Source organism: Myotis davidii, unplaced genomic scaffold (genome assembly GCF_000327345.1).
Source record: "Myotis davidii unplaced genomic scaffold, ASM32734v1 scaffold265, whole genome shotgun sequence".
Taxonomy (NCBI): Eukaryota; Metazoa; Chordata; class Mammalia; order Chiroptera; family Vespertilionidae; genus Myotis; species Myotis davidii.
The window spans coordinates 3,047,865-3,061,509 of record NW_006296627.1 but is presented as its reverse complement, the minus strand read 5'-3'; the positions used below and the strand labels follow the sequence as shown (position 1 = coordinate 3,061,509).

Here is a 13,645-nt window from a genome sequence, read left to right as displayed (position 1 = left end):
TGGATGGAGGGGGGATGGATGAACAGGGCTGACACATCAGTGGGCCCTGGCTTGACTGATGATGTTTTGCTTCCCAGGTCACACCCCTCAGAGCAGAAGGGAACCCCAGCCCTCGCTCTGCCTCCCACGAAAGGCCAGGACATCCCTACCCTCTTCTGTGGGTGGGAATCAGGCAGGAGGTCTTCTGGAAGACTAACCAGGTGGTTTGTTTGCAGTTCAACATTAAAAAGTCCACGGAGCCCGTGCAGCCCCGAGCCCTCCTCAAGTTCCCAGACATTTACGGCCCCAGGCCATCTGTGACGGCCCCGGAGGTTATCAACTACGCAGACTACACGCTGAGGACCACAGAGGAGCCTGCTGCATCTGCCAGCCCCCAGGCCCCGAATGACAGCCGCCTCAAGAGGCAGGTCACGGAGGAGCTGTTCATCCTTCCTCAGAATGGTAGGGGTCTGCTGCACTCACTGCTCCGGGAGCGACACTCACTCAGGGGGTCTATCAGTGTCTGCGTAGATGCTAGGTGTGGCAACGGCAGTGTCTGTGACATTTGACCCTGGGCAAGCAGGTGGCACAGGGCCTCAGGATCACAGTCCTTTACTCCTGCTGACACATTGCCACATTGCTTCTCCCCAAAGCCCCTAGCTTTGCACTGGGAAATGGAAATTGCCTTTCAAGTCATATATACAATTATTGAGAGAGGGGTTAAAGAGTCGTGGTTAAAGCCATGGGTTCAGAGTCATGGGTCAAATTCCCTGTCCTTTTATATACTTCAGTGGCCTTGGTGACGTTGCTAAATTCTCTGGGCCTCAGTTTCCTCATCTCTAAAGTGGGTTCATACTATTGCCCACTCGGTAAAGTTGTAAAGTATAAATAAAACAATGCATATAGAGTGCTTAGCTCAGGGCCTGGCACTAGGAGGTCATACAAATATATTGTTGTTGCTATTGTTTCTATTCTACTCATCAACATCAACATGAAGAATGCAACACCCCTTTTGGTGACAGTGCGGTGTTGGGCACTGGGGCAGGGATGTGAAGCAGCACACAGATAACCCAAAGGAGCACGCAGGCCTTTATAAGGAGGTGACAACTACAGCTGAGAGAAGGGATTGTGTGGCTTGGGGCTTTGTTTGTGTGGTTGGAGGTGGAGACAGTAGAAGCAGAAGCAGCATAACCAGCTTTGTCATGACCCCCCTCCTAACACATGTCCTGGCCTGGCTCCAGCGCCCCTCTAACCTGGCTCAGAACCACAGTGATCAGCCTGGCATTTCCTGGAGAACAAATGCCTGGAGTGCCTATGGTGCGAATGAATCCCGGTTGGCTTTTGCCAGCCCACATCTTAAATACACCCACGAAGACCTGAGAGCTTGCCCTAACCAGTTTGGCTCAGTGGATAGAGCGTCGGACTGCGGATTCAAGGGTCCCAGGTTTGATTCTGGTTAAGGGCATGTATCTTGGTTGTGGGCACATCCCCAGTGGGGAGTGTGCAGGAGGCAGCTGATCAACGTTTCTCTCTCATGGATGTTTCTAACTCTCTATCCCTCTCCCTTCCTCTCTGTAAAAAAATCAATAAAATATATATATTTTTAAAAAGACCTGAGAGCTTAAGGTTGGGCGGAAAACCATTTGCCTGGGGACCCTTGGGGTGCTAATTATAATCATAATCACGATGGGCTCCCTTTTCTTGGGAGCCCCCGATTTCTGAAAGCTCTGATAAAGCCAGGATTGGACACTCCACCAAGGAGAGCAGGTGAGCAAATTAGAGTCTGGAACTTTGAAGAATTCAAAACACATTAGTTTGTCTCCTCCTTTGCATGTTTCCTCATTCATTTCCACATCCCATAAGGCAAGAACCAAGTTCTGATTCCACAGAAATCTATCAAGAGTTGCTTGGTTCAGCAAGCGTGGGCCAGAGGGGAGGCGGATGCCAGATCCCTCAGACACTGTGCCCCTGATGGGCTGGAGGTAGCTACTCCCATAGGCCACAGTCCTCATCAGCTCCTTGTAGAGCTCAAAGTCCCCATTTCTTTTTCAGTTTTATTTTGTATTGGTTCAGGTGTACAGCTCAAAGTCCCAGTTTCTGAAGCTGAATCCACCCCATGCTTCTCCAAGTGGTGCTGGCTTTGGTTGGTTTTTATTTTGAAGGCTGAGGTGGTCTGAGGGTTGAGAGCTCTGGGTGCCCAACAAGCCCCCTCTGACCCTGACCTTGCTGTGGTTATCCTTGCAGTGCCCTTGGAAGCCGGCGGGTCCTGTGTGCATGTGTATCTCACTTTACCCATTGCTCACATCCCAGCCAATCTGTTTCTTGTTTAGATGCACCAAGGACATTTTTCACTACTTGCAGGAACCCGATAATGAACCATTTTAGAAATTAAATACTCCTTTATGTTTATGCCCTCTAAATTAGTTCTGAAAATAATTTTAAAATTCCAGTTTGCTTAAAGTAGAGTTTGCGGCAGCTGCTAGATCCTTTCCTTCCTGTATTATGTTTGAATAACGAGAGTCTTCCAGATGTTTGGCTCCTATTCAAGTGAGGGGCAGAGCGAGAAGTAGTTCTGGTTTTAGGAACTTCTGAATTAAAGATAAGGTCATTCATTCATTCAGCAAGTGCTTTTGAACATGCACAAAAATCAACTCCACTATCTCTGACTTTGCCCCAGCACCTCCTCCTGACTCGTTCTTTGATGTTTATGTCCGGCCATGAATTACTGGGGAGCAGAGCCTGCACCCTGTGGGAGAGGTGGAGCCATTGATGGGGTGGGGATGGTTCGCCTGAAACAGGGTGACCAGAACCACACAGGCTATGATAGTTTTTCTTACTGAAAGCTCACCATGGGTCAGGCCTTGGGCTAAGTACTTTCCCCACTTTATTTAATACTCACAGTAGCTCTAAGAAGAAGGAATTATTATCATTCTCTTGGAAAGATGAGGAAACTGAGGTTCAAAGAAATCAAGCAACTTGTTCAAGGTCATATAACTATTAGCAGCTCATGTCTGACCACTGGGCTGTGACGATCTCTTGAAAGGCAAGGCCCAGGGACACAGGTGCTGCCACCATGATTTTGCACCTGCCGGGAAGAATTGGGTTTGGGTTGGTGGCATAGATGACAGAGATGGGAAAGGTGTGATCGGGAAGAGAGGACCCCAGCGTGGGTGGCAGGGACGGCTTTACCTTCTTAACAGGTGTGGTGGAGGATGTCTGTGTCATGGAGACCTGGAACCCAGCGAAGGCTGCCAGCTGGAACCAAGCCCCCAAGCTCCACTACTGCCTGCAGTATGACCAGCAGAAGGCAGAGCTGTTCGTGACTTGCCTGGAAGGTAAGCTCTCAGTTGACGTTCAGGGTCTTCTATGGGTTTGTCTCCCTGGAGGAGCTGCACGGGGGGTGCGGGGGGAGTGGGGGCGGGATGGGAGCACGCACAGCTGGGGGCTGGTGCTAGATTAGCACCCTGTAGCAAGCAGACCCTGAAGCGTGCGATGCTCAGACACACAGGGGTTTTCTGTCTCTCTAAAGTGGAGGTGCCTAGTGGGCAGACATCTTTCCTCCAAATAGTGACTCAGGGACCAGGCTCCTTCCATCTGTGGCTTCATAATCCTCTTGGGCCTCCTTGTCATCTGTATCCAGCAGGTGGAAGGAGGGGGAGAATAGGGAGAGGGCACAACCGTTTCTTAAAAACTACCTGCATGTGGGATGCATCACTCCTGCTCACATCCCATTGGCTGGAATGAGTCACATGGCCACTGACTGCAAATGAGGATGGGAAATGTGGTCCAACAGGTGCCCAGCAAAAAGAAGAAATGGGGTTTTGATGAACAGCAAGCCATCTCTGCCTTGGTGCCTTTGACATTGGATAGGGCTTTGTGCTGGACTCAGAGCGGGTTCTGAATGGTCAGTATTCCTAGCATCAGGTGGTCTTTCCTAGAGGGTCAGGCTGTCTCTGGTCTCTCTACCCTGACAATTCAGGTTACTATCAGCAAACAAAGAGAAAACTTTGCTAAGGAATCAGGGGTAACAATGGGCTGCTCCATGGCTCCTGGGAGCTGGGGCTGGATAAATTGGGTTTTTGTATTTAATTAATTTTTTTAAGGGAGTATCTCTCTTTTTTTATTTTTAAAGGATTTTTGGCATTTTTATGTACTTTATTACATTTGGTCTTCACAGTGGCCCTATTTTGCACATTAGGAAACTGAGGTCTAGCAACATCAGGTGACTTGTCTAAGATCACTCCAACTATTGGTGCCAGAGCCAGGACTGCACCCAAGTCCCTTGAAGCTCAGTGGGGGGTTCTTTCTATCAGGACACGTGGCCTCAGTTCTTCTCTTCCTGGGGAACACCAGCTACGGCGTCTCATGTTATCATTGGGAGCCCGTCGTAAAAGCAGCACAGGTGCACATTTCCTCATTGCAAAGCATTGAACACACCAAGGCTCAGAATATAAAACAACGTACTCAGTGATTCACTTCACAAGTGGTTGTGTGACACACATCCAAAGCACAGAACAAATGATCACGGTGTCAGCAGCAACACTGCTAAATCATCACCTCGGCCAAATTGCAGGCTCGCGGGGTGGGAAGGGCTCTAAGCACCGAGTCTTGTCCCTGTTCTCCAAGGAAGACCAGCACGTGCTGACCTTGGCCCCTCAGGCGCGAGAGCTCTCTCTCTATGTCTTTCTGAAAGGTGATTCTACAAAGCCAGGGTGGTCAGCCTGGGCTTTCTCCACACACCTGAGGTCTGGCCTTTAAGCCAGATTCTGCAGTTCCAAGCAGGGCCATGCTTCTTCCCTCCCTGATTCTCAAGAAGTCCCCTGTCTGTGTTGCTTTGTCCTTGGCTGCAGCTGTGACCAGTGACCACGACGGAGGCTGTGACTGCTATGTCCAAGGCAGCGTGGCCAACAGGACAGGCTCTGTGGAGGCTCAGACAGCCCTGAAGAAGCGGGAGCTGCACACCACCTGGGAGGAAGGCCTGGTGCTCCCCCTGGCAGAGGAGGAGCTCCCCACAGCGACCCTGACGCTGACCCTGAGGACCTGTGACCGCTTCTCCCGCCACAGTGTGGCTGGGGAGCTGCGCCTGGGCCTGGATGGGGTGTCCGTACCTCTGGGGGCCGCCCAGTGGGGGGAGCTGAAGACTTCAATTAAGGTAGGTTTATCTCTCCCCAGGACAGATAAAACCAGTTAGTGGGGTATGGTGTGGCAGGACTGGGCCAGTGCTCATGCTCATGGTGTGTGTGTGTGTGTGTGTGTGTGTGTGTATAAGAAAGACTGGAGTCTTAAACAGTGAGCTGGAGCAGAACCACAGCCCAGGATTTGGGATTCCTGGTGTCTAGTTTTGCTTCTAGCCACGCAAAGACCTCCCCTGCCATCGTGTTATGAGTATATTGGCTCTGGTGCTGGCAGTATTATCCTCATTTAAATTCATTTCTCATTCCTATGCTCCTACTATGTGCCTGGCACTGCAGGAAAGATGAGCAGCAGGTGGTGCTGTGACTCCCCGGGTCCAGACAACGGGACTGAGGCTTGGAGCAGTTCAGTCACCCATGCGGGGTCGCCATCTGGGACATGGCGAGCTCTGCTGTGAGGCCGGGTTGCTCTGGCTGTAAGTCTCATGCCATCCCCTCACCACACGCCATGTAAGCGCCAGCAGCAGGCACCTTTCCTGGTGGACCCTGGCGGAGTGGGGAGTGCACTTTCACTCCCACCTGCTCCCATCTATCATCTCTTCCTTGCCTTATTTTTCTTTTTCTAAGGTTCAGGAAATTGATAAGCATTGACAGCCATCCTCAGCTGGAACTGGGCTGCTCCAAAGCACACTCGCTGATTAGTGTGTGGTTTGGGATTTGTGAGGAGTCGGAGCTGGGGGCCCTGGGAAGAAGAACTAACACTGGTTCATTCATCTGGTAAACCAGCTTTCTCCAGGGATGCCCCCCGCCCCCCAGAGACTTTGGTGCCAGCCCAAAGGGGCTGAGCTCCAGCCTGTACAGGCAAAGTCTCAGGCACCAGAGCCACTTCTATCCTTCCCCCGGAAGAGTAAGCCACTCATTCATTCCACAAATACCTTGCTGGATTTCTACCATGCGCCAGGAACATTGCCAGGAGCTGGGGACATGGCAGTAGTTAGACAAAGCCCTGCCTTTATGGCTCATTCACTCTAGTAATCACCACACACGTAGCTGTCATTGTTGCACAAATATACTCTCACGCTCATTTGGCCGGCTGGCCTGTTTCCCGCACACGTGAGCAATCTCAAGAGGGCAGCCTGGAGTCAGCAGTGGGGGGTCACTCAGTGTGTGTGGCAGGAGAGAGTCCTGGTCCCAGCTGGAGGGTGTGTGTGAACAGGTGGGTGAAGCCTTCAGTCACTGCAGCCCAGAATGGGTTAACACAGGTGCCAGCGGTGCCCCAGTTCTCACCGGAAGACACTCAGCCAAAAGTGGCATATGCGTCACCAGGGATCATACAGTGACCCACTCCAAGGGCGGCATGAATGATTCATTGAGAGCTCAAGAGAAAGATGGGGGGAGGGGGCAAGAAAAACCAGGGAGAGGATGGAGGAAGGAAGAGGGTTACAGGCATACCCCGGTTCATTGAGCTTTGCCTTATTATACTCCACAGATGTTGCATTTGTTACAGATTGAAGGCAAGACCCTCCAGCTGCAGAAAGATCATGACTCGCTTTATTGCAATACTCACTTCACTGTGGTGGTCTGGAACCGAACCCGCGATATCTCCCGTGATGCCTGTATTTTTGTCAGCAGGCACTTAAAGCAGCAGAGCCAAGGGTCGGGTGTTAAACCCTCTGGCTGCGGTGCAGCCAGCTGGGCTTGTCTGGGACTCTTGGCACCTACACAAGGTGACGAGCCCTTCGCGGGCTGACAGGTCCAGCTCCTTTCACCTGGGCTGCAGGGAGTGGAGCGCTCAGGCCAACCATGGACTTCCAATAAGTGCCCGTGAATCAGCAGGCTGGTGCCCATCCAGCTCCGCTGCCATCCCCCTGGTGCCTGGACAAGGCCCTGGGCCTCAGTTTCCTCACTGTGAAGTGAGAGTCTGGGGCAGACGCCAAGGAGGCTGGAGAGCAATGGGGTTAGGACTTGGGCTTTGCAGTCAGACCAGACTTCTGTTAAAGGCTCAGGTTTTTTTTGTTTGTTTCTTTAAAAATATATTTTATTGATTTTTTTACAGAGAGGAAGGGAGAGGGATAGAGAGTTAGAAACATCCATCAGCTGCCTCCTGCACACTCCCTACTGGGGATGTGCCCGCAACCAAAGTACATGCCCTTGACCGGGATCGAACCTGGGACCCTTGAGTCCTCAGGCTGACGCTCTATCCACTGAGCCAAACCGGATAGGGCTAAAGGCTCAGTTTTGCTTCTTGCTGGCTACATGACCTCAAGTAGTGATGTGCTTTTTCTGCGCATCAGGATCTTATACCTAAAATGGGAACAGAATCAGTACTGCTTTTAGAGTTGTTGCCAAGATTAAATGGGATGTCTCACCCTTCTTTCTCACAAGTATTTATTGTATCAGCTGTGTGCTGGGTGCTGGGGATGGCTTTGTGGTGCTTACAGCCTAGTGTGATGGCTAATGTAATTACACCCGACACATAGTGTTTAATTAACGTTAGCTGCTAGGATTCATGACATTGCCAAGGTTCCTGGCAGCTCCCAAATCATTCCATCAGATGACTAGTCACTTGTGGCAAGTTGAATGGTTGGGGTCCCGTTGAAGACAGGTTTCCTGGATGAGAGGTGTGACTCAGGCCAAGGCTGGCCGGCTCCTCCAACCAGCCTCACTCCCAAAGCCCAGACTGGACCTCATCCATCCAGAAACACTGTTCCCACTTAATCTCAAGTAGTGATGGGCGTTCCTTAATCCCTCATGGTGATAAAGCAAACAGGTCCACAGTGCTGAGTGGCAGACAATGTTCTAAGCCATTAAATATGAACCCAGTTAACTTCTACAACCCCACTGGTTGTTACTATTGTTCCCGGTTTACAGATGATGAAAGGGAGGCTTGGAAAAGTTAAGTGACTCACCCGATGTCATAGCTAGTAAATCGTAGGACTGGAACTCAAACCCAGAGAGTCTGGTTCTAGAGTCTATGCCAGTGGTTCCTAACGTGGGGCACACGCCCCACAGGGGGGCAGTTTGATTTTTAAGGGGGGCAATTGGAGAATGAGTGATTCACAGTGAAGTTTTTGCCTTTCTTATGGTTCTAGGGGCCTCATATATAGTATATAAACATATACTGTGACATGTGTATGCATCTCAGTTCTCTATTATATATTTTGAAACTTTACTTGATATTTTTCATATCACTTCATATTATTATTATTTTTTAAACAATTTCTTACTCAGTACTTCAACTATCCTTTCATTCTTTTATTTTTTTTCTCTTTCATGGATGCCATGTTCTTTGGAAGCTTGTTTAGACCAAGTTAATAGCCTTTAAGGCTCCCTCCACGGGAATAGGAGTTCACTCTTTTAATGATAAGAATTGTATGTCACAGCGGGGGAGGGGCATCAGGATGTTAGAGGTGCTTAGGTGGGACATGGCCAAAAACAGGTTGGGGACCACTGGTCTGTGCTCTTAGCACTGCCGTTGGACTGTGACAGACACCCGCCTCCTGCGGGGGCTCTTTTGGTCATTTTTGGTCCCTCAATGGATTTGTTAAAATTCCCGACAAATTCTTGTAGCACTTTCAGGGGAGACGCTGTGAGGCTGCAGATGGGGATAGACATTTTGGATGCTTCTCCAGGCCTCCGCACCTCCTGCCAAGCGCAGGGATTGCAGGCAGTCTCTGGTGCATTGCCTAACATCGTATGCCTGGCTTTTGTTGACATGGTTGGCCATTCTGTTGACTAAGCAGGGCCCTGCTCAGCCTCAGTACATGACATTATTGACTCTTCCAGCTCTGTAGGGGCTGGAAGGAATTATCTTTTCAAACAGAGTAATGAATCACAACTCCACACGGCCCCAGGCACCGGATGGGTCAATGCGGTGGTTCTCCACTGTGCTCCCTAGACCCTAGCGTTCTGTAGAGATGCCCTAGGAACTTGGGCAAGGGCAGGTGAAGGGTGAGAGGGAGTCCCGACCCTCTGCCCAGCCCCATCCTGAGTGGCATCCTTTGATCTGTCTTGTATGTTGGGTTTGAATATAAGGTAGTTGGAAAATCACATTTTGTGGCGAATGAAACAAACTCTTATTGAAACAGATGCACATATAATCTTCTGTGCCCCCCTCCCTTCTGCAAGGGTGGAGAAACCAGTGCTGATGGGTAAATGGTTTCTGGGATGCCTGTTGGATACAAGTAGTAGGATCCTAGCCTTACCATTCGTTGATGGGGCAGAAGCCACCCCTAACTGAAGGCATCTCTGACATTCTCTCTCGTGTTTCAGGAGCCTTCTGCAGGAGCTGGAGAGGTCCTTCTCTCCATCAGCTACCTCCCGGCGGCCAACCGCCTCCTGGTGGTGCTGATTAAAGCCAAGAACCTCCACTCCAACCAGTCCAAGGAGCTGCTGGGGAAGGGTGAGTGAGGTGTGAGAGGAGGGTGTGTGCAGAGGGAGGTAACACCTGGAAGACAATGGGACAGGTGAGCAGGGAGGTGGGGCATGAGGACATTTGTGGAGTTAGCTCAGCTGTGTCCTCTACCCCAAGCTCAAATGAATTTTTAAAGGACACCCACTCACTTTTTTAAGTTCGTATCCATTTATCCCCTGGCCAGTCCCATCCATCAGACCCCAGGTATGAGCTCATACTTGCCAGGGACTCCCAGCCTTGGGGACCCACTGGGAGAAGAACCAGTCTTACTCCGGGGTCCAGGAAGCCAAGGGTCGGGCTGTAGCCATGGAGTGGAGTATCTGGTTATAGAGGAAACTTGGCCCAGACTTTTTACGACCTGGCTGGGCCCACCTCACAGGCAGGTGTCAGCATCCCAGGTTCCCTTCTCCTGTCTCAACTAGCCATCCCTGTGCGCCCCACACCCACCCAGTCTCTTCTCTTTTCTCAGCCTTTGCCAACCTGGCACCCCCACACCAACTGGGTGTGGGTGATGGCAGAAGGTGTGTGGGTGCCTGGGCAGAGGCAGCCTGAAGCTTAGCGCATCTGTGCCCCACATACCCAAATAAACATCTCTTCAACATCCTGGAAGCCTCAGTTTCTCCTTCTGGATACCTCAGCCCAGCCCCCAAGTCAGGGGGCTGAACAGGTTCTCTTGTCAGAGCAGGAAACATTGCTGGTTACCATATGGTGCCTGGACCCGGAGCCAAGTGCTCATGGCAGCATATAATAGAGAGATATTTATAGCAGGATACAAATAAAGAATTGCCACTGCGTTCAGAATCTCTGAGCAAAAGCTCTTGGGTGAATGAAATCAGAAGAATGGGCCTTGCTGCAGATGCCTGAGCCAAAGGTCAGACATCAGTGCCTTTCCCGCATCCCCCGCAGACACTTCTTTGCCCCCTGCTCCCTTTTTATAGCTCCTGTCAGGACAATTACAGCAAAAACACTTTGTCTCTCAAATATCTGCTGAAATAACAAACTAACCACCCGGGGGTGGTAATTATAGCAATACATGCAGAGGAGCAATTATTCTCACATTAGCGTTGGGAACCTTGACTAATGAAAACTTGATCTTGGTCTGGAGCCTTGATGTCCATGAAAGCTCGTCTGGTGGCCTGTTTCCCTGGGGGTGGGGGGTGAGGCGGATTTCCTAGGGGGGCAGGTCTATCGGTGCAGTGCCCACGGGCCAAGGCAGTCTACCCTCACCCTCCATGTGCAGTTGGAGTCCTCAAGTAACACTTACAAAAGAACAGAGAAGAACTCATCCAACCAGCAGGTGACCCACTATCTTCATAACAGACAAACATGCTTGGCTGGAGAACCAAAGGCATGAAGACACGGGGTGGCTTTGTTTTCTGGACTGAATTTGAAATCAAGCTTCAGGATGTCTGAGCCATTGTCCTGGGCCTGGCTTCATGTGGGACATACAGGCACTTGGAAAGGCTCATGGCAAAGGGTGATTCCCTGGTTATCGCTAGCATGACCCGATCATGGGCCACCCGATGACCAGCCTTATCTATGATGCTATTGTCTGTTTTCCATACTTGAGTATACATTCTATGAGGCAGGGACTTTTGCTGTATTCCCACGTCTAGACCAGTGTCTGCCATATGGGGGGCATTGAATTATTGTTGAATTAATATCTGACCCATGGAGATGGGGGGGTGTGCATAAAGAGGGAGTCTCAGTGCAAACCTTGAACCAGAGACCCTTTCTCTCCATCCCTAAGAGAGAGCATTAGCCTGGGTCTCACCACATCCCAGAAACTCACTCTTGACCCTTCTCTCTGACTCTCTTTCCCTTCTGTCCCTGCCCAGATGTCTCTGTCAAGGTGACCTTAAAGCACCAAGCTCGGAAGCTGAAAAAGAAGCAGACAAAACGAGCCAAGCACAAGATCAACCCTGTGTGGAATGAGATGATCATGTTCGAGCTGCCAGATGACCTGCTGCAGGCCTCCAGCGTGGAGCTGGAGGTGCTGGGCCAGGAAGAGGAGGGGCAGAGCTGCGTGCTGGGCCACTGCAGCCTGGGTCTGCACGCCTCGGGCTCTGAGCGCAGCCACTGGGAGGAGATGCTCAAAAACCCGCGCCGGCAGATCGCCATGTGGCACCAGCTGCACCTGTAGCAGCTTCCCAGTCCACCTTCCTTCTCGGGCACAGCCCTGCCCCTTCCGTCCCAGCTGTCCTCTGTGACCTCTTCTTTGTGCCACATCCTCATAATGACACTCAGAAGACAGACATCTTTGCAAAGACCAGGACCCCATTCCTCTCTCATCACACCCCCATGTCTGAACAATGAGCAGGAGAGGGCAGTGTGTGGACATTTGGGTCACCCTGGGGAATGCATTTTGCTGATCTGTGTCACAGAAGAGACACTTAGCAAATGCAGCCCGAGTGCGGGTTTTGCGGGGTGGGCATGTTAGTCCAGATGCAGAGAAAGCTGAGTTTGGGGAATAATGGATACAAAGAATGTGTTTTCTTAAAAGTGAGCATTTCAAAAATGATGAAGAAAATAAAAGTATCCTGGATCTACTCGTAGAATTGGAGATTGTTAGGGTGGGTTGACATCTCGGCCAGCGTGAAGTCATGCTCCTGAACCAGGCAGCAGTAGTCCAGCAGTTCTCAAACCCTCAGTGTGAAGAAATCACCAGCAGACATTCCAAACTAGTGTTCCTGGCTGGACCCCAGGAGCCTGCCTTTTAACATGCATTGGTGGTCTGGATGCAGAGGTTGGAGCGCTGTGCCTGGAGGAATCCCTTCTACAACATTCCAGACAGGTTTTCACAGCCAGTTCCAGTACTGGATGTCTCAACCATCAGTGTGACATTTAGAAGCCTCTAGGTTTTTAATTTAATTATTTTAATTCTTAATATTTTTCATTTGTGCTTTTCAGATCCTGCTCTTGGACTGAATTTGTACTTTTTATTGAATAGCTTTATTGTTTTATCTCAGAATCAATTTATATTATATTTTGGGGGGACCTTCCTTGACAGTGTGGGATCCCACTGTTAGTTATTGGGCGCTAGTTGTCACATCCACCAGCATCACCAAAGTGACCCTCCAAGATAGTCCCATTGCTTCTAGCAGTCCAGCCACTTCAGGAAGAATTCAGTTTGGGACACATATTAATTTAGTCTATTATGCCTGGCTCTGTGGAGGTGGAGAAGGAAGATAAATAGGAAACAAAGACTTTTACAAATGTGCCTCCCACTTCAGTTTTCAGGGCCTGTCGCTTTAAAATCAGTAAGTAACCAGCAGCTAGGTTTCAGATTCCCACCTTATTATTCCAAATAGCTGTTCATATCATTAATTAAATGATGAGCCTTGTGGAGTGGATATACTTACCCTCGAACCAGAACTTCTGGGTTCTGTTGTTGGCTGTCTGCAAAGCAGGACTAATGACATGGCAGCTCTGTCTGGGTAAATGCTGCGATTGATAGATGAAAGCATGCTTGAAAGCTGTAGGCACTCCCTGGCTAGAAGCAAACTCTGAAACCACCAGCAGATCATCTTTAAGCTTTAAGTTGGCAGCTGACAATGCCTGGAAAGTGCATTTTCAAAACCATGAATTCTGCATTTGGACTCCTTAATACTGACATCCAAATTCTGGGCCTTCCAGTGTCACCCTAGTGCTGATCTAAACGAGAATTTCTAGACAAGATGGGGGCTATCCTTCAACCTCAACAAGTCATTCTTAGCCTCCCCATGAGAATCTGATAGGGATCTTATCACCCATAGTTATCATTTTTTCCTTTCTGCACCAAAGTAGAAAATCATTAGAAACAACTTCTACCTACCCTCTGAAGAAACAGAAAAAATATCTAATCCCTCTTTAATGAGAAAACCTCTCAGATAATTAGAAATCTTGATCACTAACATTTACCACCTCCTGCCAAGTTTTTTTTAGGCAAAGCATTTGTTAGTGATTTCCTATATCATGTTTTTGAGATACCCTCACCCACCTCACTTCCACCATGAGGCTTTCATTTCTTTGGATCTCAGAGGTTTAGTTTCCCAGATTTGTAAACTAAAGGTTGCCGCTAGTAAGAATCAAATGCCACCACAGAACATCTTGGGTGTCAGTTATCAGCTCTCTGAACAGA

At 49.7% G+C, this 13,645-nt stretch overlaps 1 protein-coding gene across 1 annotated transcript; it reads left to right on the top strand.

The window, feature by feature from the left end:
* Positions 1–213: 213 nt before the first annotated feature.
* On the top strand, positions 214–12,778 carry SYT13 (synaptotagmin 13). Its single transcript, XM_006772251.2, has 5 exons — positions 214–441; positions 3,180–3,314; positions 4,830–5,131; positions 9,384–9,513; positions 11,364–12,778. Exons 2-5 carry the CDS (start codon positions 3,203–3,205, stop codon positions 11,666–11,668), a joined length of 849 nt encoding a protein of 282 aa, XP_006772314.1. The 5' UTR covers positions 214–441; positions 3,180–3,202; the 3' UTR covers positions 11,669–12,778.
* The last annotated feature ends 867 nt before the right edge of the window (positions 12,779–13,645 follow it).

Coding starts and splice junctions, on each gene's coding strand:
- SYT13 (XM_006772251.2), top strand. CDS start 3,203: ATGGAGACCTGGAACCCAGCGAAGGCTGCCAGCTGGAACCAAGCCCCC. Junction 3,315..4,829: donor GTTCGTGACTTGCCTGGAAG/GTAAGCTCTCAG, acceptor CCTTGGCTGCAG/CTGTGACCAGTGACCACGAC. Junction 9,514..11,363: donor CAAGGAGCTGCTGGGGAAGG/GTGAGTGAGGTG, acceptor GTCCCTGCCCAG/ATGTCTCTGTCAAGGTGACC.